The following is a 24746-nucleotide window of genomic DNA, read 5'->3' on the forward strand; positions in this document are numbered from 1 at the left end:
CATCTGGGTTGTAGTTCCTGGGAGCTTCAAAATGAGCGGAGTTTTCAATTAAATGTAGAATATAGCTAGGCTGCTGAGCCTTAGACTATTATTTATCTCATTTTATAACTTCTGGTGCACTGTATTTGAATATTTCCCATTCTGAAACAGGAAATAAAAAGATTGGAGTTAAATTTCAGCCTAGAGTACAGCACAGACTTGGAGTTAATTTATTTAATGTTTTGCTCTTCCTGATTTAAAAGTCTTAGAGGCCAAAGCTAAACTGTGTTCCCAGCAGGTTACATGAAAGATTAATAGTTGGTATTGGGGGAGCAGCCTCACGAAGGCTGGTACATGACTGCTGTTTGCTTGTTATGGTGATTATCATGATTGGAAAAGGTGGAGACCAGACACTGAAGGACATACTGCAGTATATGTGACAGTTCTGAAAAATGACCCTCCTATATATAGCCTGAATGACTTTGGAATATTCTGCCAGATACTTGTGCAAGTGAGAAATCTATTTCGAACTCCATTTTATACATAACAAAGTATTTTTGCATAGCTTTTCCAAGAATGTAACTATATTTAAATCGACTTTGTTTAGTTAGAAACTTTACCAAAAATTGTTCACTACTTTGGAAAATCATGTCAATAATATTTGTGATGTGATTCACTAATACAACACGAGTTATCACTGCACTTGTATTCAAAGTGGTATTACATATAGGTGCAAGCATATATGACTACTTAATTTGTTTGCTCATGAAGCTGTTTCTAAATTTTTACATATTAAATATCTATTATTTTATTATAAAATATTTTCTTTTACATTATTAAGATATGCTATTTTAATTAGGTGTGCAGGTTTATGATATTATCTAGGAATTTCATTTCAAGATACTGAAGGGAACACTGCAAAATATTTATTATAAAAAGGGGGTATTGGTCTGACAGGGTTTAAACTACTAGCCTGTCTGATCTGGCTAGCCCCCTGATCACTTCTTCATTTCTAACTCCTTCCACTTGCCTCTTTACTCACTAAATTCCGGTAAAACTGCCATCTTTTCTGTTTCTCCAACTCCTGAGGTCATTCTTGTCTCCAGGCCTTTACAGCTGCTGTTTTCTCTGGGCCTGATGGAACCACACTGAAGCCCAAGAACATTCTTAGAGCAGTAAACCTTGGCAAGCAGTGCCCTCCTGGGAATGGCAGTGTCCTGAGCACTCATCTGCTGTGGCTTTGGCTATGACAGGTGTGGGCTCCAGAGACAAGGAGCTGGGGCTGGTGAACTAGCTTTTAGAAATAGGCTGTTCTTACAGAAAGTGGGGTTGGGGAAAAAAAAAAAAGTACGGGGTGAGAGAAAGAGAAAGAGAGAGAGAAATTGAATTTTTGAACAAGTTATCTTATCTAATTGAATTTGAAGGACATGGGCTTGAGCTTGCTACTGGAAAGGAGGCAGTCTGGGAGAACATGGCCTTGAGCTATTTATTGGAGGCTCACTACTCTAAAAGAAAAGACAAGGGGAATGTCTGAGCTGGGGAAAGTGAAGGAATCAGGAAGCTGCCTTGTACCAAAGCTCTGGTGTGAATTCAGCAGTGTTGCTTCTAGAAGCAGAAAGCATGGTCTAGCCAAATATAACTGAGAAGACCACCAACAGAGAAATGAGAATGAAGATGTGTGTTGACTCAGTCACATGTTGAGGCCCAGGAAGAGACAAAAGGATAATCGCAAAAGCACAAATGTCATATAGGATGGAGAAAGGAGCAGGAAGGAGGTGATTTCTTCTTGTCTAATTCTGCTTGGTGTTCTCGGCAGGCTAAGATGACAGTCCCTGCTTTTGTGGCTTACATTCACATGGAGAATTCAGGATATGAAGCCTGATTCCACTCGCCAGAAACATCTGAGTCCTGCCTCTGTCCCAGCCAAGAGTCTCAGGAAACTTGAAGGTGAATTCATTACAACTGTACTTCCCTCTGCTATCTAGGTTCTATGACACATTCTCCAGATCCACAATGACAGGGAGTTCACTGTATCACAAAGCAGCTCATACGTCACAACTCAGCCAGCCAGAGGACCCATAGGCATCCTGGGCCCTCAACAACACAGGTTGTAGGGGAGAGGAGGCTAGACTGATGCAGTAGGGTTCAGTAGTACACAGCAAGCAGAGATGGAGGGAACTGCCGCGGAGTATGAGGACTGGTGGTTGAGTTTCTTTTCTGCAGGGTGAGGTAGCTTCCACAGGGCCAGGGAATGGCCACAGAACGGCAGTCAGAACGGTGTGCCTGGCTTGCTTCTTTTTATCATTTCAGTGTCAGTTCATTTAGTCCTTAAAGGAGGCTTTCCCAGGCTATCTTTCTCCTGCTAGTCACTCTTTATCTTATTACCTTAATTTATTGTCTTTGCTAAACTTTAATGATCTGAATTTACTTTACTTACTTGTTAATTGTCTTTTTTCCCTACCAGAATGTGGGCTCCATAAGAGCAGGAATACTGTGTATCTAGTTCACCATAGAAGTCTGAGCACCTAGAACAGTATCTGGTATATAGTAGACACTTCATAAATACTTGTGCAATGAATGAATAAAATCCATTTTTAGGTACTTTTTTTTTTTTTTTCCTGAGACGGAGTCTCGCTCTGTCACCCAGGCTGGAGTGCAGTGGCGCGATCTTGGCTCATTGAAACCTCCACCTCCCAGGTTCAAACAATTCTGCCTCAACCTCCCAAAGTAGCTGAGATTACAGGCACACGCCACCACATCCAGCTAATTTTTGTATTTTTAGTAGAGATGGGGTTTCACCATGTTGCCCAGGCTGGTCTCAAACTCCTGACCTTGTGATCTGCCCACCTCGGCCTCCCAAAGTGCTGGGATTACAGGCATGAGCCACCATGCCCGGGCCAGGTACCTTTTTTAAAAAAATTAAGAGACAGAGTCTTGCTTTATAGCCCAGGCCAGATTGCAGTGGTGCAATCACAGCTTACTGCTGCCTCAAATTCCTAGGCTCAAGGGATTCTTCTGCCTCAGCCTCCTGAGTAGCTGGGTGTACAGGTGTGCGCCACCATGCCTAGCTAATTTTGCAATTTTTTGCAGAGGTGGGGTCTTGTCGTTGTGCCCAGACTGGTCTTGAACTCGTGGGCTCAAGCAATCCTGACTGCCGAGAAGGCGATCCTCGGCCTCCCAAAGTGTTGGAATTATAGGTATGAGCCACTGTGTCTGACCCATTCTTAGGTTCTCTTATCTAAAAGATCATCACATATATCTACAGATCAATTTGAGGTTATCAATTGTTAGGATAACAATTTAAGACACTTAGTTCATGCCAGACTTAGAATAATCTGAATAAAGCTACAGGGGGTGGTAGACATCTTTCACCTTATAAAATTACAACAGCACAATCCAAATGCAAAAAAGTCATAGATTCTACGACTTTTAAGACAAAACCCAGAGCCATGAACACTCAGTGAGCTATATATATTAAACTTCCTGATTACATGTTAAAATATTTACTTTTAAGTGTATTTTCTTAAGTGTTTCAAATATTTACTGACTTTACAAAAACACACCTACATAAACTTTTTCAACTACAGAGCTTTTCTAGCTTTCTAAAATTTCAAGTTAGATCTTCTCAGGGGCATTTTGTGTGTGTGTGTGTGTTTCTAACAATGGTCCCTTTCATCATTCAATAACCAATTCCCCCAAATAGAATTATCTGTTTCATAAATATAATGTATAAAAAACGGTATTATAACGAGCTTGTAATATACTGACTGCTCATCAAAAAACAGACCCTTTTAATTTAGATCCATAGCTTCAGTAAGACTAAAGAATTTAAGTGTGCTACAAAACTTCCAAGAATTTTTAACAGAAAAAAAAACCAGCACCCTTGGAAACGAGTACCTAATTCCCATGTTACACATATTCACTAGAATAGAAAATTTAATTTTTGTCATAAAAATGACATTTTACAGCGAATTGGCTGACCAATTACCCGATTATAATTACAATGTATCAAGCTTCTTTAAATGAAAACATTAGTGATGTATGACTTACCAAATATTCTTCTGTGCCATACAGAGAAACAAACTGCTCATCATCTTCTAATTCTCTAGCTGCACCAAAATCTGTGAGTTTGTACACAGACTGTCCATCTTCCCCTATAACACGCATGATATTTCCTGGCTTGATATCACGGTGCACTATGCCATTCTCTCGAAGATGATTCATTCCACCCACTTCAACAATATAAAACAAAAGAAGTCATAATGTAGATATTTATGTGTATGTGTGCATGCCTCAGATTCATTGATATAGTCACCCAAACTTAATATAAACTTTTCCATGATTTGGTTCAAAGTAACTTTACTCAAAGGATAATAAATATATATATATAAAATATCTTATGTTTTAGCTATATAAGAAGTTTTAGAATGATAAAAATTAATGTGGTCTAAGGAAGAATCCAGTGTCTCTTAAGTACTACCAGGAAAATGTAACACAACAGTCTTAAGCATATGATTTCTTGAATTACTTTGGTTATATATATATGTGGGTGATCTGTTTAAACATAAAAATAATAAAGATTCCCAAAAAAGATACCAATCTTTCACCAGAGTTTTACATTTCTTTATCTTGGGAAAAAAATTCCCTAAAAAGTAAACTGGACTCAATATGTAAAACAGCAAAAAGAAACAGAAAAACAGCAAAATGTCAAACTTGTTTCCATAAAAATGTATTCTCATATGCTTGGCACTATTCCAAAAAGCCCATTTTCTTTTCTTTTTTCTTAAGGGCCAAGTTGTCTACTTTGCTGAAATTAAGCTATTTTGTCTAACAGGCAGTGTCACTGAGTGATAACTTTACACATTTGCTTGAGGGCTGATAGATGAATGTTCAAACTCAAAATATGTAAAAGGTTTAGGGGTATCAATGTATAATTATTAAAACTCAGGACTACCAATACACTTAGGAAGACATCATATCTATAATTTCTATTTGATTAAACAGGCTGTAGCATACTAGTAATATTGTTTCTCTCTCATTGTATCCTCACCTAAATAATCACTCTGCTTCCAGTGTCAAGTTCAAGAATTCTCACCAACCTTTTACCTTCTTTATCACTTGACTTTTTCCCATTCCTCAAATATTTGATTCATTTCTCTTAAGATGTTATTTCCTTTGATTGCAGTAGTTTTTTTTTTTTAAATTAGGTTCACTGAGATATAATTCAAACATAACATTCACCTTTTTTTTTTTTTTTTTTTTTTTGAGACGGAGTCTTGCTCTGTCGCCCAGGCTGGAGTGCAGTGGCGCAATCTCGGCCCACTGCAAGCTCCACCTCCCAGGTTCACGCCATTCTCCTGCCTCAGCCTCTCCAAGTAGCTGGGACTACAAGCGCCCGCCACCACGCCCGGCTAATTTTTTGTATTTTTAGTAGAGACGCGGTTTCACCGTGGTCTCAATCTCCTGACCTCAGGATCTGTCCGCCTCGGCCTCCCAAAGTGCTGGGATTACAGGCGTGAGCCACCATGGCTGGCCCTGTTTGTCTTTTTGATATTAGTCATTTTTATTTCATTGTGGTTTTATGAGCATTTCCCTAATAACCAATGATGTTGGTTATTAATTAATTAATGTTGAGCATTTTTTTAATGTATTTATTAGCCACTTGTGTATCTTCTTTGGACAAATGTCTATGCGAATCCTTTGCCCATTTTTAAATTGCGTTATTTGGCTTTTTATTGTTGAGTTGTCTGGATAAAAATTCCTTGTCAGGTGTATGATTTACAAACATTTTTTTTCTCATTCTATGGACTGTCTTTTCACTTATGATGTCCTTTGAGGCACAAAAATGTTTAATGTTGATGAAGCCCAATTTTTTGGCATTTGTGCTTTGGTGTCATATCTAAGGAAGCATTGCATAATGGTCTTCAGTTCTGAATGGAAGATATTTTTAAAAAATTCTGTTATTAAATTTTATATATAAATGAAATCATATAAATAAACAAACATACCCACATCTCGCAAAACAATTAAGAATTCAGATTCTGGTAGTCCATAGGCATTAGAAGGCTCTTCTAAAACAGTGTATAAACTCCCACATGGACAAAATTCCATAATAAGTACTTTATGTCTTGTTGTTGTCTGAAAAAAAAAAAATCATTGATTAGGAATCAACATAAAAAATAAATTTTGATTATATGCCAGTACTTATCTGATTTCATTTAAATGTAGGATTTGCTACAATGATGAAGGCACTTTGCTTCACTTGAGATTCAGTATCTGTTGACCATACACATGTAAGAATTAACATCTTCCGGCTGGGAGTGGTGGCTCACGCCTGTAATCCAAGCACTTTGGGAGGCTAAGGTGGGCGGATCACGAGGTCAAGAGATTGAGACTATCCTGGCCAACATGCTGAAACCTGGTCTCTACTAAAAATACAAAAATTAGCTGAGTGTGGTGGCAGATGCCTCTAGTCCCAGCTACTCAGGAGGCTGAGGCAGGAGAATCACTTGAACCTGGGAGGTGGAGGTTGCAGTGAGCCGAGATCACACCACTGCAGTCCAGCCTGGTGACAAAGTGAGACTCCATCTCAAAAAAAAAAAAAAAAAAACTAATATTTTCCAAATTCCTATTAAGTGAAGAAGCTGGGTTTGTTTTTGAAGACAAACCACAGTAAAAAGTAGCTAAATCTGAACCACAAAATCATTGGTACAATGTTTCTTTTTTTTTTTTTTTTTGAGACAGAGTCTTGCTCTGTCACCCAGACTGTAGTGCAATGGTACGATCTTGGCTCACTGCAACCTCCACCTCCAAGGTTCAAGTGATTCTCTTGCCTCAGCTCCCAAGTAGCTGGGATCATGGGCCTGCTCCACCATGCCTAGCTAATTTTTCTATTATTTTGTAGAGATGGGGTCTCACTATGATGCCCAGGCTAGTCTCGAACTTCTGGGCTCAAGCAATCTGCCTGCCTCAACCTCCCAAAGTGCTGGGATTGCAAGCGTGAACTACCACACCCAGTCACTTGAATTTCTTTCTTTTTTTTTTTTTGAGACAAAGTCTCGCTTTGTCACCCAGGCTGGAGTGCAGTGGCGCGATCTCAGCTCACTGCAAGCTCTGCCTCCCAGGTTCACGCCATTCTCCATTCTCCTGCCTCAGCCTCCCGAATAGCTTAGACTACAGACAAGTGCCACCACACCCGGCTAATTTTTTTGTATTTTTAGTAGAGACAGAGTTTCACCATGTTAGCCAGGATAGTCTCGATCTCCTGACCTCGTGATCCACCTGCCTTGGCCTCCCAAAGTGCTGGATTACAGGCGTGAGTCACCACACTGGTGTTGAATTTCTTATGTATAACAGTACATTTAGGACAACAGCTCTTCTAACCTCTTAAAATGAAATTTTTCTTATGATGACTACTGTGACTTCAAGGAGTGGAGTCCTATCCTTAAAAATAAATGGGTAGCAGAACAGCTGAGTGGTCCCTCTTGCAGCAAAGCTCCAGTCTGCTCATTTGCATCTGAGCTGCTGATTTGCTTTAAACCTTAATTTTAATGTACCATTGATTATAATGCTTCACCAATTTAATAACAGCTTTACAGGGAAAAAGAAATACCATCAAATTACATATACACAATGATTATAGGATGCACGCCAATTTCAGAACCTGAAAATGTGAATGAGTCTTAAAATCTACTATTCATCTCCAACTTTTTATCCTTTGTTTCTTTTATAATTTTTTTCTACATATCTCCAAAACACTTTTATAAAATATTTTAAATTATCTCTGGCAGTCATTTCAAAAAAGAGAGACAAATAATTGTAATAGAAAAAAACACTGTTGCTTTTAAATGATAATGTATATTGATTGTTGAAAATTTGGGAAGTATACATAATTCCATTACCTGCAAATAATGCATTAATATTTTGGCATATTTTCTTTCAGTCTTTTTCCTATGGTACAAATAATGTCATAGATACATAATGCTGTTTGCATATTACACTGTATATATTAAGATCATACTACATATATATTTTTAATCCTGATTCTCACATAACATCATATATAAGGTGTTCCAAGAAGATTAAAATTTTGGTAAATATCTCTTTCATTACCACTTAACTATGGTGCGGTAAAAAATTAACTTTACCCAAAGAGAAGTCAGGCTTTGCCCTTGGCTACTGGAAAGTGATCTCTGGCCCCTAAAATGTCCTATCTGAAAGAACAAGACTTCTGTCTTTGTTCCTCTGGGGGCTTTGGCCACTGGAGAGTCTAACAGCATGATTTATGATGGGGGCTTTAGAACACACCGTATCAGTTCCACCCTCCAGAGGAAATGGAGACTAAAGGAAATACCCCAAACCTCTGGAAGGAGCTGGGGACTAAAGGTGAGCAATACAGGCAATAAGTGATCCAGCCTCAGTAAAAACCCTGGACACCAAAGGCTTGGGTGAGCTTCCGTGATTGGCAATACTTCATGCATACTGTCATACACTAATGCTGAGAGAGTAATGTGTCCCTCAGGACAAAGAAGCTTCAAGATTGGAACCCTCCCACATTCCACGCTTTGTGTCTCTTCCTCTGGCTGGTTCTAATTTCTATCTTTTTGCTACAATAAAACTGTAATTATAAATATAGCACTCTCCTCAGTTTTGTGAGTCATTCTACATTCCAGCAAATTACCAAATCTGACTGTCATGGGCAACCCCCATATTTGTAGCTGGCTGGGATGATGTGAGGGTAGTCTTGTGGGAACTGTTCTCTCTGTGCAGTTTGCCAAACTCCTTTGCAATTGGTATCAGAAGTCTTGAGCAGACTTGGCAGTGTGGAAGGCTATGCTCTTAACCTTGAGTTTGGCGAATTCCAGGTAACTATCTGCCACACATTCTAATTTATTCAACTTATTTAACCATTCTTTATCATAAACAGGATGCCAATTAACATCTTTATGCATAAAATTATATTTCTGATTACTTCCTAAGAAATAATCGCTAAAAATAAAATCACTAGGATAAAGAGTATAAACTACATTTTTCCCAAAGATTTTATTGATTGCTCAAGTTTAAAGGGATTAAAATAATTTCTATTTCCATTATTTCTAGATTACTTTTCCTAATGACATTCTTACTTCCACTATTTCCCCTTAAAAAAATCAATTCTTTTATAATTGGACTTCACATCTTAAACTCTAGGACTCCTGAAATTTTTATTCATGAAATATAAAATTTTTATTTTTCTAAAAGTTTTTTTCTTTTTATAATTATTAGATTTAACTTGTTACCTTTATTTTTCTAGTAATAATACTGGTAACCATATTCAATACCCTTTTATTTCTTTTTTTTTTTTTTTTTGAGACAGGGTCTCACTCCATCACCCATGCTAGAGTACAGTGGCGCAATATGGTTCACCTTAGCCTTGACCTCTCAGGCTCAGGTGATCCTCCCACTTCAGCCTCCTGAGTAGCTGGAACTACAGGCACACACCTCCATGCATGGCGATTTTTTGTATTTTTTAGAGAGACAGGGTTTTGCCATGTTGCCCAGGCTGTTCTTGAATTCCTGAGCTCAAATGATCCTTTCTTTCTTTTTTTTTTCTTTTTTCTGAGATGGAGTCTCGCTCTGTCGCCAGGCTGGAGTGTGCAGTGGCGCAATCTCAGCTCACTGTGACCTCCGCCTCCTGGGTTCAAGCAATTCTCCTGTCTCAGCCTCCCGAGTAGCTGGAACTACAGGTGCGCACCACCACGCCCAGCTAATTTTTGTATTTTTAGTAGAGACGGGGTTTCACGACACTGGCCAGGCTGGTCTCAATCTCTTGACCTTGTGATCTGCCAGCCTCGGTCTCCCTAAGTGCTGGGATTACAGGTGTGAGCCACTGCACCCAGCCACACCCGGCCGCCCCCTTTTATTTCTTATACTACTGTTTCTGATTCCATTTTTATGATATTTTATTTCTATTGTTCTATCTATTCAAGAATCCTTTAGGATAGAGTATTTGGTTGTACAAGCCCTAATTTTCAACAGTTTTTTAAAAATCCATTTTTTAATATTAGGTTCTATCTCTTGACTCATAACTACAATAAATATAAGATTAAAGTTTTACTACTTACCTCCTCTTCAATAGCAAATAATTTGACAATATTTTTGTGATTGAGTTTTTTCAACACTTCAAATTCTCTCATTTGAACATCCACTGGACGAAGGAAGCTTATGTTATTAAATACTTTGATAGCAAATAAATCACCAGTTTTCTTTAAAAAAAGAGAGAAATGTTTTATTTATTCATAATATTGTAAAAGAGATTAAAAGGTAGCATTAGAACTCACTATTGCAATTTATTTTCTTACAGAAACAACATCATGTATCTTTTAGGCACAGGGAGTCTGTACAAGGACTCTTGACTTTTCTAAAAAAAGTTAAAATGAATCAATTAACTGCTCATCATTTCTTTCAAATTACACCTTTCGGAATTCAGAAATGGATATTTTCTTTCATATTTTAAATAAAGATTTCATTAGGATACAGTAGGGGCAAAAATAGTCACACATCAGAAGATAAAAGCCATAATAGTATCGAAAGCAAAATCATCTTTTAAAGACGAAATAGAAAGTGAAACTCACAAGGGCTTCTCCAAGGCCTAATAATTTCAAACTAATCAAAGCAGGACAGAGAGACTGAACACTATATTCCACCTATGAGATTTTTATTAAGAATATCAAAGTTATACAATTAACTTTTCAGAATTATTTTGTAGCTAGGACAATGTCGGGGAGGGGAGTGGGGAAAGCAGGAGTTGCAGAGTGAGGCTAAAGTAGACTTCCTGGTTGGATTCTACCCCTGCTGCCCTGGGTTACTTTCTGCAACTCTACCTAGATGACCAGGGCAGGCTGTTCCTTCATAGACCCTCTCTAGAGGAGTAAAGGCATTTATTTCTTCTTCTCTACTGATGTACCACAGCATCCCACTCTCACTCTTTCATGACCTAGATCACACACAGAATTACAAAGCACAGCTGTAGTTGGGAGGGAATCTTAGAGGTTCAAAACACATGCTTACATTTCAGGTAAACATCATATTCATATGTTCTTCTTATTAACCTTCCTTTAAGATTGTCTTTCAGACCCTCCCACTTCCTTCCAATCACTCTAATGAGCAAGACTCTCCCTCGTGGCCAGTCCAGATCTTGAGTTTAGTCTTACATTTTCCCCCATTTATCCAAGGTTGAACTTCCCTAGAGCAAGCAGGAAAATCCTTTTCTCTTTGAGCCTGGGGTTCAAGCACATTTCATGGCTAAAGACATTTCATGGCTCTCTGTCAGGACTTCTGCACTGTTCCTGCTTTGGAGCCCTCTTTATACTTTCCACAGATTCACCACTTAGAGCCATCACCCTCCTCTCTCACTCCAGAATTGCATGATCCTTTTCTTAAGGCCATTTAACTGCTTCATAATCCTATGTGATTCCCCTCACCCTGGTCATGCAAAATACACAAATTGATATATATTCTTTCTAGAGGAAAATGAAAGATGAAAGAGCCAATGACCATTTTCACACATGAAAAGAGAAGAATTTAACTATAGTTCAGTTTCACTGTTTTTCCCTTAGTTGAGCAAGGGTTAAGACACTGCCAAATCTATGTATCACCCAACAGAATGATTTTTCTTAAGCTGAGACAGGCCTCAGACTCAGTCTAAAACTAGGAGAATCCTAACAGAGGAGCAAGCAGGGAAAATAATACAATTTTGCAATATACCCACTGACCTCGTGGTCATTATTTTCCAAACTTGTGTAGACTACATCATGCCTGTGAGATTATCGGGATACAGGCGGAAACGTACCATTTTCCCTTTATTCACCTACACAGTCATCTATAATTCACTAAGTCAAAGTGTATACAAATAATAGAGATCCATATATATATATATGTATGCATATATCCATATTATCCATATGTGCAGATCAACACATCCTTCAAGTCTCTTGCCTTCAACTTCACCATGGTAATCACACACATATACACACACCCACACTCATACATTAGTAACTAAAAGCAATTTAATAAAAAAGAGATTAAATAGGTAATATACTTTGAACAAGTAATAAATGTGAGAATTTGGTCATTCTAAGAAATAATATAAAAGGGCTAATATGGTAAAAATCCTTTAAATAGTTAAAGAGAAGCAGGATTTTTTGTAGGATATAGTCCTAAACAGTTGAACCTGCCGTCATTAAGAACAAATATGGTTTCTCAAAGCACATCCCTAGGAAAACTGTTGGGGGCTAAATACTAGACTGGGCCTTGGCAATCTTTCTCGTGTGTGTGTCTGTGTGTGTGTGTGTGCGTTTAGTAGAGACGGGGTTTTGCCATGTTGCCCAGGCTGGTCTCAAAACTCCTGGACACAAGCAATCTACCTGCCTTGGCCTCCAAAAGTGCTGGGATTATAGGCGTGAGCCACCACACTCGACTTCACAATCTTTTAATTAATTCTTATACTTCTGAAATCCTCATTTTAGATTTCCACACTATAATGGGTAAAGTACATATTTGTTTTCTTTGGAGAACTTAGGTTGTCTTGGGGTAGTCTAATCAGTGCTTATTCAATCACTTATTCTTTCATTCAGCAAACATTTACAGAGTGCATACTATGTGTAGTCACTTACATGAAGGACACTGAGTATCTAAGTAAGGAAAGAGGAGCAGGATATGTGACGTATCTTCTAGTGCCAGGCCCTTTCAATATGTCTCATCCAGTCTCTATCACTATTGACTATCTCTCATCCCATCAGCTTCCAATTTACTTCCTTTCTAATCAATGTTGCTACTGAACTCGAAACTGTGTCCAGGGACTGCACATTAGCTATAGCAATATTCACTAGGTCTGCCATAGTGCCTGACACATACCAAGTGATTATTAAAAGTTTGTTAATTTGGACTACAGGAAGATAAGATGATCAGATGTGTTCTCAATACTAAATTCTGAGGCACTAGTCATTTTCTCCTTGGCACAAAACAAAAGCAATTTCTAGGACGGGGTACCCAGGATTGATCACAAGTAATCTGAATAAGAATCCAGAGCTTGTGGATAATTCCAGATACAGGGGGAGGAAAGCTAAAAGTTGTCCGTATGGTGCTTCTGATTCATTCTCTACGAGCCATAAAGGGTGTTTATAGTCAATATTCTCTCCCCAGAGGAAACAGCCCCTCCCCCATGTACGCTTATCTCATCGTCACTGACAGAACTGACTGGTAGTCTCAAGAATACAGGAAAAGAGGAAGCAATTCCTCTCTACTAAAACGTTTAGGGCCCTATTTCTGAAAATAAGAATTTAGGAAGCTCCAAACATCATTTGGCCCAAAACAAATTCATAGCACTGAAAAATTAGTTATCATTTGTATTGTAAATGAACTTTGTACTCCATTTTTCCAGCTTCTTTCTCAGAATAGACTCCATTTTTCCAGCTTTTTCCCAGAATAGAAAGTTCAATTATCTTCAATTTCTTCATTTTGAATTATTTTAACTATTTTTAATTTCATCCTCCACACTGAATCTAACACAAAATCCTTTTTGGTTCTTTTTTTTTCTTTTTTTAATGGAGTCTCGCTCTGTCACCCAGCCTGGAGTGCAGTGGCGCTATCTTGGCTCACTGCAGCCTCTGCCTCCTGGGTTCACGCCATTCTCCTGCCTCAGCCTCCTGAGTAGCTGGGACTACAGGTGCCCACCACCATACCCGGCTAATTTTTTTTTGTATTTTTAGTAGAGACGGGGTTTCACCGTGTTAGCCAGGATGGTCTCGATCTCCTGACCTCGTGATCCGCCCGCCTCGTCCTCTCAAAGTGCTGGGATTACAGGCGTGAGCCACCGCGCCCGGCCCCTTTTTGGTTCTTGAAGTGCCTCTGGGAATAATCTTTTTATTTTATTCCCAGTTCCACTACCAGGTTCTGATTACCTTATACCAAAATATGGTCTTTTCAACCTGGGCTCCTTGTTGAGAATCTCATTTTATTCCAATCTACTTTGTAGGATGCTGTTTTAGTGGGGGCACTTACCCTTACCAGAGCCTATCAGGAACATCTGTGAGTTCCCCTCCCACTATATATCTGCCTCCCTACCAACCAAAATGCCACATCAAATGCTACCTCAACTCATTACACTGAACTTCTGTCAGTGAAATCACTCTCTACCATTGGGGAGCTGGGCTGGGGAAAGCATCAAAAGGCAAAACACTAATCTTTCCCAGTCCATTTTCAACCAATCTGTTTTCCTCCACTCACTAACACTTAACCTGTGCCACTACTGGGTAGATATGTTCACTGCCTGACACAGCTATGCCTTAAACAACCACAAAAATCATTAAAACAATTTCTTCAGACAAAGTGATCAAAATCACCAAGTCACACACTTTAGTGTCGACATGCATCTTAGAACAAAATACATACAGTGATAAAAGGTCTTCAAAGTTTTCTCCGTACCAACCTTATGTCTTCCACGAAAGACATTTGCAGTAGCTCCTTGGCCTAAAATATCAGATAAAAGCCACAGATGATTAGAAGTGCTCTGCATCTTGGCTGGATCAGGCAATCCTCTTGTTATACTAAGAGAAAAAAAAAATTTGCAACAATGTTTTAAGGGAGTAACACAGCTAAGAAACAAATGTTAGCTGTTTTTAGTCTCAAGTAAGATCACCCATTATCTGTTACTGAACTGAAGTGTATAAACAGTTCAACATAAATATCTTAAGTTTCAAAGTATTTTCAAGTCATAAGTTGCTAATTGATATGGTATGAACAAGTCAAAATATGAACCATTATGATTCAAGTTAGATTTTCCTCTGGAGAGACGGATCTGAATGTTCAGTTCTAGCCAAGGTAGATTTTTACTTTCAACTTTTTAATCAGTATCACTTTCTGTGCTTAACTCTGGTGTTACCTTGTCTGTTTTCATTCGTCTAAAATTCTGCAGGGATGACTAAAATTTGACATAATGGTATAAATGAATGATTAAGAGTAACTTTAAGTTGAAGATTAAAGCAAGATGCCATTTTCCCCATGACCTTCATTTTGTTTACATTTTTTCCCTGTAAGTTAGTATACACTACACATACTGTAATAAAATACAATAATATGACAAAAAAAATATCTAAGTTTCAGCTAGGAGCAGTGGCTCCTGCCTGTAATCCCAGCACGCTAGAGGCCGAGGCAGGCAGATCACCAGAGGCCAGGAGTTTGAGACCACCTTGGCTAACATGGCAAAACCCCGTCTCCACAAAAAAATACAAAAATTAGCCGGGTATGGTGGCAGGTGCCTGTATCCCAGCTACTCGGGAGGCTGAGACAGGAGAATCGCTTGAACCCGGAAGCAGAGGCTGCAGTGAGCCGAGATCGTGCCACCCCATTCCAGCCTGGGTGACAGAGCAAGACTCCATCTCAAAAAAAAAAAAAAAAAGAAAAAAAAAATCTGGCCGGGCACGGTGGCTCGCGCCTGTAATCCCAGCACTTTGGGAGGCCGAGACGGGCGGATCATGAGGTCAGGCGGATCACGAGGTCAGGAGATCGAGACGATCCTGGCTAACATGGTGAAACCCCGTCTCTACTAAAAATACAAAAAAATTAGCAGGGCGTGGTGGCGGGCGCCTGTAGTCCCAGCTACTCGGAGAGGCTGACGCGGGAGAATGGCGGGAACCCGGGAGGCGGAGCTTGCAGTGAGCCGAGATCGCGCCACTGCACTGCAGGCTGGGTGACAGAGCGAGACTCCGTCTCAAAAAAAAAAAAAAATCTAAGTTTCTAGCAATATTCAAGGCTAAAATGCTGTATGAGCTTTGAAAAAAAACATTAACCAACGACATACATTCAATTTAATTCACCTATCACAGGGCTGAAAGAAACATCTATTTCTCAGCCGGGTGCAGTGGCTCATGCCTGTAATCAGAGCACTTTGGGAGGCCGAGGCGGGCGGATCACAAGGTCAGGAGTTCGAGACCAGCCTGGCCAATATGGAGAAACCCCCGTCTCTACTAAAAATACAAAAAAATTAGCCAGGCGTGGTGGTGCATGCCTGTAATCCCAGCTACTAGGGAGGCTGAGGCAGGAGAATTGCTTGAACCCGGGAGGCAGAGGTTGCTGCGAGCTGAGACCGCGCCACTGCACTCCAGCTGGGTGACAGAGCGAGACTCCGCCTCAAAAAGAAACAAAAACAAACAAAAACAACACCTATTTCTCTTCTAATTTTGTCTTTGTTGATGAGAGTGATATTGTTACTTACCTCCTTCAAATGTTTTGAAAGATTAATTTATGACATAATTTAAGGTGTTTTAAAATAAAGAAAAGTAATAATGTAAAATATAACAAATATAGAAAAAATTACTTTGTTTCCTTCAGAGCAGGGAAACACTAATGAAAACCAATGTTGCCATTGCATAATATTCCCATAAGCTAAAATTTCATCTACACGATCTACACAGAACCTGACAAACATAAAGGAAAGGTGCAAAAATTATTATTCCTGAAAAGTTACGAACTCTTCTGAAATTAATTTAAGGATAGTTTCTCCAACCTCCAAGTATAAATATATAAACGTACCAAGTAGCCTGTATTATCAAGTCTTTAATACTGAAAAGCTATGGATCTATCAAGGTATACAAAGTATCCAAGCTCCACATTGGACTAAAATTGATGTATGCTAACATAACATAAACACTAGTCCCACCATGCCCCCTTAAACCTGCTGTACTGTCATTAAAACGTGGATTTTAATATCCCTCCACAGTAAGTTAAAGCAAAAAGTAGTATGCTAGACTAGGTATTCTGTGATGAATTAATGACCACCAATATCCCCAAGTCGGGTTAGGAATATGCAGAATGGTCAGGGGTCTCAATTTTACCAATCACTGATATAGTACGATATTTTTATATAATTTTACTACCCACCTAATTTAGATAAACTTTATATACAGACTATTGGAAATAAGCAATAAAAATAAGATTCCCTTTTCACAAATAAGGAATACACATTTGTCAGTCATTACATTTCATTCGCGATACAATAACACACGTCTCAACTATCTAACGAAAAACCTTCCCTAATCAATGTAATTGTAAATGGCAAATAGTACCATTAGGTACCTATATGTATGTACCTTCAGGATAATAAGAAAAATATTTATCAGCTAAGATATCTGTTCTCTATGCAGATACAAAACTATGGTTTCTATTTAACAGTGATCACAATAGTGGTCAGGGGAAATGTCTTTTGAAACTATCTTCCAATAACTCCACAATAACATGCTAAAACATGACTCAGCACACCCACAACGTGCTTGCCATATAAATCTTCCCAAATTTTTGACAAGCATATAAGCAGGCACTCAACAAGTATGTTGCTGATGATGCCGTCTTCAGCCTACTTCCTTATACCGTCCAAAACGAAAAGTTACTATTTGTTGAGGGATGAAAACAGGTTTGACGACATGGCCTATGGACAAAGTTCCAGGATTTCCAAACTCTACCCCTATGTGATTCATACACCGGGGGTTTCAGAGTGGAAAAGACCAGTCTTTGGTTATACATTTGGCAATTACTTGGGAGTTGTTTTGAAGCCACCTACTAAAAACACCTGGGATAGAGATTACAAACTAAACCCATAAGCCAGGTAGACGAGGAGCAAGGAAACGTCTGGGAACTCGTATTTCATCGGCATATATTTAAAACATCTTATGCTTCTAGTTTCCGGTGTGAGTCAACCTCTGCGGACTGAACATCACTAAAACTCTAAGGAAACGTCTTTTTAATCCTCTGAAAAATCAATGCATTTAAAAACTGCCCGTTGTGTCGACGCTCGGAAAGAGGGTAGAAAACAGCGAGTCTAACTCCAAGGGAAAGAGGTGCCCCTGCCTCCCCAGGCAGCCAGGGCCCAGGCCCGGTAACGGGGTCGTCCTCTTTATGCCCAAAGCCGCCGGACGGGATGCAGGTCGAGGACGGGCCGCGCGGCGAGGAGCGGGGATGCAGGGTACAGGGCCCGCGCGACCATTCCGACTACGACCGCCCCTGACACACACCCCAGAGGCAGTGTCCACGCAGCCGGGGTCCTGGATGGCTTGGCCTCGGGTCGTGCGGGGCTTCTCGGTGCGCCCGCCCCCGCCCCCGCTCTGACTCAGCATCCCAGCCTCCCACAGGGAGCGGGAGCGCTCCCGGCCGGGCGGCGCAGGCCTGACCGACCGCGCCCCGTGCCGCCTTGGCCCTTCTGCCCGCGGCCGTCTCACTTACCCAGCCGGGTCTCCGCCGCGCCACCGCCGGCGGGCTCCCCCACCCTCCTCGAGCCTCAGGACACTTCCGGCTTCGCAAGCCCTGGCCGGGGGCCACGTGACCGACGGCCGGCGCGCCGGTGCGGGTGCGCGTGCGCACGCCTGTGGCCCGTCCGGTAGCCGCCACAGCCGCTGCGGCAAGTGCCGAGTCGGCTTCCGCGGCCACGGTAATGAGGGGGATGTCTGGAGACACACCCCGTCCACTGTTGCCCTCGCCCTTTACTCTAAAGGGGAAGTGAGGAGCCCTGAGCAGCGAACACAGTAATTGGGATTCCCGCAACTGCAAATCCCGCCCCTACCCCGAGCGCCGGCCGACAGTAGGGCGGACCGACGCTGAGCAAGGAATTACATCCCAAGATTTACAGGTGTGCAGAACGTGGGACACGTGGGCGGCAGGCACAGACGGCCGGCAGGGCCGGGAGGGATGGATTCTATGTTTTAAGGGCCCACTTTGGCTGCAGTGGAGCCGGATTATCGTCTCGCAGTAATTTAGACTTTACATTCTTTTTTTCATTTTCCTATCACCCAGAAAGACGTTAAATTCTTAATGTAAATATGTTCATTTAATTCCCTCTCGGTATTTTGGAAAACGGCCTTATTGGAGTATCTAACTCTAAACTTAAGAATTTAAGAACTAAAACTTAAATACTAAAATTAGGTCCTGCAATATTCGTGCAGTCAAAATCTCAAGCTGCTATTCCCAATAAGGAATAGCTTTCTGAAGGGGTCCCTTCTGCCCATGGACAGCAAAACAGGCCTTTCTCAACATATGGAGGGAGCAGAGACCGCTGCTAATCTAGAGCTAAGTTTCTGAGTGGAGAGGAAGAGGAAGATGAAGGTGGTGTTTCCCAGAGTAGTACTACAGCAAACACGAATGAATGGGAAGTCATGCGGAGTGGCTCAGAGGCTTTTGAATGTAACAGACCTAGGGTTGCTGTCTCGGCTGCCAATTACTGACTTAAAAGCTAGTTTTTTACCTCTCTAAGCCTCAGTTTTATCAAATGCACAATGGAGATAACAAAAGTCCACTCTAATGAGTTCTTACAAAGCAAGTTACTTTATTAGCATTTTAAACAATGTATAAGTGATGGAATCATTCTAACAACACATCTATTCACTGCTTACAATTCCAACCAATTTCAGTTCTTTGATATCTAATGACAAGATCGAAGACCTGTTAAAGTTCCTTCCACCAGTAAAACCCACAGCTCAAAGTTGTGGGAGTGATTAACTGAGCCACAGGCCTTCATTCACATGTTTACCGCATTAAAATACCACACAGTGTTTTCTTATAAGGTCAACCACCTGGGAACCAATTAACATTAGCATTAAGGTTTAAACTGTTAGGCACAGGGCTAAATCAGGCATTATAAAACCTTGTGGTTCCCTAGTCAAGTCACACAAATCCCCAAATCGGCTTGTAACAGTTTTGTCCTTCCTCTCTTGAGGCAATTATTTGGGTACTTGCTTTTAGAAATAAGGTAATTCATGATGGAAGTTTCCTAGCTGTGATGGTGCTCTAGGCAACTTCAGAGAATGAAGATAGAAGTTATGCATGATTAAATAACATGAAGAGTTTAATTTTTATTACACACTCAATTTCCATGCCCTGATTTCTCTTAGCTCTATAAACACATGTAAATCTTCTGCAGAGCTTTAAAGAGCTCCGAAAGGGAAAACACCTTTCCATATATGGAATTGATAGCATAGTAAGGCCATGTGCAGTGGCTTATACCTGTAATCCCAACATTGTGAGGCCAGTGGGAGGATTGCTTGAGGCCAAGAGTTTGAGACCAGACTGGGTAACATAATGAGACCCTGTCTCTACCCAAAAAAAACAAACAAAAAAAGTAGCTGGGTGTGGTGGTGCACACCTGTAATCACAGCTAGTCTGGATGCTGAGGCAGGAGGATTGGTAGAGTATGGGAGAAGTTACAATGAGCTATGATGTCACCACTGCACTCCAGCCTGGGTGACAGACTGATCTCTATTCAAAAAAAGAAAAAAAAAAAGTATAGTGATACACTATTAATTCCATATATGCTAATATGAGATAGCATCCATATAAACTACTACCAAGTCTTTATGTGCCAGCTACTGTAATAAGTCTTTTCAAGTTTAACTCATTGAATTCATAATGAGTTTTGAGGTAGCTACCATTATTTCCCCCATTTTACAAATAGGGAAACTGAGGCTGGGAGACATTATTTAACTTGCCCAAGGTTCTAAAACCAGTTACTGGCAGAACTGGTATTTGAACCTACTTAATCTGATTCTACAACCTGTGCTATATAAACTCTTACCCACTATGCATTGCTATTCATTAGTATCCATTTAACAATTACTACTATTGCAATAGCTGCAATTATCACTCCTATAGTACAGGGGAACCTATCAAAGAAACATTCAGCTTTCACTTATCTATTTCTGAAAACATTTTTTATTAAAGTATAAGGTGCATTTCACTGATTTATTTTTATAACTGTCAATTTAGTTAAGTATTTTTATTACATGATGTAAGAAAAATGTTTGAAATGTCTTCTGGAATTAACCAGAACAAAATAAATGTACAAAATTTAGAATAGAATTTTACAGAGTCTATAGGCCACTGAAGCCCATTCATGAAACCCATTCATGAGGCCAAAGGGCAAAACAAACCCTCCCTGAAAATCTCAATTGGGCTTTTAGAATTTAAACGTAAACGTCTATACGAATTCTGCTGCTCAGTTTTGTCCCTCCTCTCTTCTTTCCAGTGATACTACTGATAACTATTATTTTTCCTTTTGCTTTCTCAAGTAGCCATGAATAAAAATAGAGGAAGGCAGGGGTAAGTACTTCTAGTAATTAAATGTCAGTTGCCATTTACAAACATAATAAACACATGGGTATACCATAGTATACTGTGTTCTAAATACATCCAATAAAAGAGTTAGAAAATAAATTGGGATTTTAAATTCTTTTTTTTTTTTTGAGAGAGAGAGTCTTGCTCTCTCGTCCAGGTTGGCGTGCAGTGGCACAATCTCAGCTCATTGCAACCTCTGCCTGCCGGGTTCAAGCGAATTCTCCTGCCTCAGCCTCCTGAGTAGCTGGGATTACAAGCGTGCACCATCACACCTGGCTAACTGTTGTATTTTTAGTAGAGATGGGGTTTCACCATGTTGGCCAGGCTAGTCTTGAACTCCTGACCTCAAGTGATCCACCTGCCTTGGCCTCCCAAAGTGCTGGGATTACAGTCATGAGCCACCACGCCCGGCCTGGAATTTTAAATTCTATCAACAGATTCACATAGGCTTTTTCTAGTACATTAAAAAAAAGACTCATATAACAGAACTAAGTTGCATGTTACCTTTGAGGAGTGAGGTTAAATGAATTAAAGCATCCACACACTCATTTGTAAACCTTTAAATGGGAAATTAGGGAGAGATTAAGATGAGAAAATAAAACTATTTATAATAATTCCAGAAAAGACTTGGTAGATTTCACTACATAAAATTTATTTTTATATATATATATATAAAAAAAAGTATAACACTGGAGCCTAAAACCATTCTCTTTTGTAGAATACATATTGGCATTGAAACAGTTTAAAGAAATGAAATGGCTATCTACAAAAAGTTAGTTTTGATTGTTGTCTTCCCCCATACTTTATGTGTCTTCACACATAAAGAAAATTTTCAAACATTTTATATTCAGCAATTTTTTTAAAAAGTACACTGTTTTCCACTGCTATGGTCTTTATAAAGGACTTGACTTAAAATTTCAAATAAAAAAGAATTAAGGTTCTAGGATAACTCTTGTGTCTTTTAAGAGCATCTTTATACAGAACAATTTGGACTGGCATGCAGGCAACTTCTTTTGTTGTTACATACCTGTATTAGGAAAATTACACCCGTTTTACAGAAAAATCCCAAAACATATACTGCAGTAAGCTCAAAACAATGTGAAAAAGACCAGTGTGAATGGCACACAAAAATCGCCTCTTTATAAATTAACTGGAATTCCTGATCATGAAGTAGGCACAGGGAAATCCAGTCCTTAGGGCTTTGCTCTCTGGAAGAACACCTGTAAATAAAGTATTAATGCAATCAGTACTAATGTCAGAAGATACCACTTTCACCTGAAGAATGGTTCCAAGTTTCTGAGTGCTAGCAATGTTCTTTTGTAACATTAGAACATTTCTCATGCCTTATATATCCATATGTAATCCAAGCTAAGAGCTTTCTGTTCTGGAAAATTAGGTAAGTGTAGATATAACTTATGCTGACATCACCCAACTGGGGAAGTAGTGAAAATATGGTTTTATCTCTATGCTATGGAAATCAAGTGGTCAGAAGAAAACAAGCTCTTCACACCTTTTTACTGATTGGTACTATTTCAAAATTAACACTGGTAAATTAAATATCGAGGCCGGGCACGGTGGCTCACGCCTGTAATCCCAGCACTTTGGGAGGCCGAGGCGGGCGGATCACCTGAGGTCGGGAGTTTGAGATCAGCCTGACCAACATGGAGAAACCCAGTCTCTACTCAAAATAGAAAAAATTAGCCGGGTGTGGTGGCGCATGCCTGTAATCCCAGCTACTCGGGAGGCTGAGGCAGGAGAATCACTTGAACCTGTAAGGCGGAAGTTGTGGTGAGCCGAGATCGTGCCATTGCACTCCAGCCTGGGCAACAACAGCGAAACTCCGTCTCAAAAAAAAAAAAAATTAAATATTGAGGAGGAAACAAGTCAAAGCTGAACATAGCAGGTCTGACTCCGTAAGGAATTTACTATTTATTTGATGATTCAAAAGTACTTCCAAGTCAAAATGTGAGACTACAAAGGAGTTGGCTAGAGGCTGTGCTAGGCATGGCCTAGTACTACACACTGCCATCCATAGCAGGTCAGGTGAGCACCAGACATAATTCCGTGTTCTTAGTAAGGACAATGATATGGTTTGACCTGGTGTCCCCACGCAGATCTCATCTTGTAGCTCCCATAATTCCCATGTGTTGTGGGAAGGACCCAGTGGGAGATGATTGAATCATGGGGGCAGGTCTTTCCCATGTTGTTTTCCTGATAGTAAATGGGTCTCACAAGATCTGATGGTTTTAAAAATGGGACTCTCCATGCACAAGCTCTCTCTTTGCCTGCTGCCATCCACGTAAGATGTGACCTGCTCCTCGTTGCCTTCCAACATGATTGTGAGACCTCCCCTGCCATGTGGAACTGTAAGTCCAATAAACCTATTTTGTAAATTGCCCAGTCTCGTGTATGTCTTTATCAGCAGCGTGAAAATGGACTAATACAGACAAGAACAGTATTGATAGTGCCCTAGTACCTAGGAGATTCATTTAATAGAGAATCTACTGACTATGTGCAGGGAAAAGAATGATCACTATATAGGCAAAAAACAACTTACAAGGAGGCTGTGCTTAAGGCAAACCTAGAAAAATGGGTACAGTTCATACAGAAGTTGGGCTGCTAGTAAGGCAGGATTTTTGAAGAACTACAAGAACAGTATAGACCATTTCTGCAAGAAAAAACAGAAAGGTAGTCTCAGATCAGAATATGAAAAAAAAATTAAATGCCAAACTGAGAAACATGAATTTGTTCAGGAAGGTTATGAGGAAGGCGAATAAATATCAAAGGACTGTTTGAAGTTTTCAAACATATCAGCCTGGCTAGAACAAGAGAAGAGAGATCAGAGTAAGATAACATCAGCCTACACCAGAGCAGCAGAGACAGAAGAGAGAGAGGATGAGGAAACAGTCTGCAAGATCTGAGGGTCAATCAGATGTGAAGGGAGGAGTGAGCACAAAAGAATGAAATTCATTTTTTCCAACTAGAATAATAATGCTAACACTGAGATAATTATGATCACTAAGATAATGTCATCACTGAAGAGAAGTTGGGCCCAGAAGGAAGACTTTTTATAAATGCTATGCAGATGAATAACCACATCTGGAGAACAAGCCTTCTATAGGGTACCTAGATCTACTGTTACAGACACCTCTAACAGATAGTGAGGATTGAGTCCTTAAATTCAGTTTGACTGATGGGTTATTTAACAGGGGTTACTCCTGTAGGCACTTTGCTTTTTTATGGGAGGATGGCGAAGGGGAGGGTTCCCAATGATAAACAAAAACAAGCCCTCAATATTCTTCCACACAAACTCTCTGAGATGTTTAAGCTGACAAACTACAACTAAGAAAAAACTGACAAGGGAAGATGTTAGAACCACAGTCAAAGGATGGCACACTTAAATTATTTACTGCGCAAAGCCCTTTGACTTGCAAATTCTGCTGAATGTCTTTGCCAAAAGAACCAGGTGATACACTAAGTTACCTGCTACTGAATTTAATATAGTGCTTTGTCTTCAAATTATTTGAGTGAAGATAATAAAAAAATTCATCTTGTCACACTGTAACTTTATTTCTAGATCATGAGCTCCTTATGGGGAGGGAAAATTACTCATAGTTGTATTTGCAGCCATTACT

At 39.9% G+C, this 24746-nt stretch overlaps 2 protein-coding genes across 5 annotated transcripts in view; both read right to left on the minus strand.

The window, feature by feature from the left end:
* TBK1 (TANK binding kinase 1) overlaps positions 1–18314 on the minus strand; it is a 54733-nt gene extending 36419 nt beyond the window's left edge. For all 3 annotated transcript variants that reach the window (XM_058426437.1, XM_032173157.2, XM_058426436.1), the window contains exons 1-5: positions 18232–18314; positions 14447–14564; positions 10083–10223; positions 5988–6117; positions 4030–4211 (exon numbers count right to left, since the gene is read on the minus strand). In XM_058426437.1, the coding sequence (XP_058282420.1) occupies positions 4030–4211; positions 5988–6117; positions 10083–10223; positions 14447–14533 (540 nt within the window). In that variant the 5' untranslated portion in view covers positions 14534–14564; positions 18232–18314. The remainder of the gene's footprint in view (positions 1–4029; positions 4212–5987; positions 6118–10082; positions 10224–14446; positions 14565–18231) is intronic.
* Positions 18315–19307: 993 nt separating this feature from the next.
* The window catches only part of XPOT (exportin for tRNA), a 47321-nt gene continuing 41882 nt past the window's right edge, over positions 19308–24746 (minus strand). The window contains exon 25 of one of the 2 annotated variants that reach the window (XM_032173159.2): positions 19308–22331. In XM_032173159.2, coding sequence (XP_032029050.1) covers positions 22305–22331 — 27 coding nt within the window. In that variant the 3' untranslated portion in view covers positions 19308–22304. The remainder of the gene's footprint in view (positions 22332–24746) is intronic. The other variant, XM_058426646.1, reaches the window with a different exon arrangement.

This window comes from Hylobates moloch, unplaced genomic scaffold, assembly GCF_009828535.3.
Source record: "Hylobates moloch isolate HMO894 unplaced genomic scaffold, HMol_V3 SCAFFOLD_13, whole genome shotgun sequence".
NCBI lineage: Eukaryota > Metazoa > Chordata > Mammalia > Primates > Hylobatidae > Hylobates > Hylobates moloch.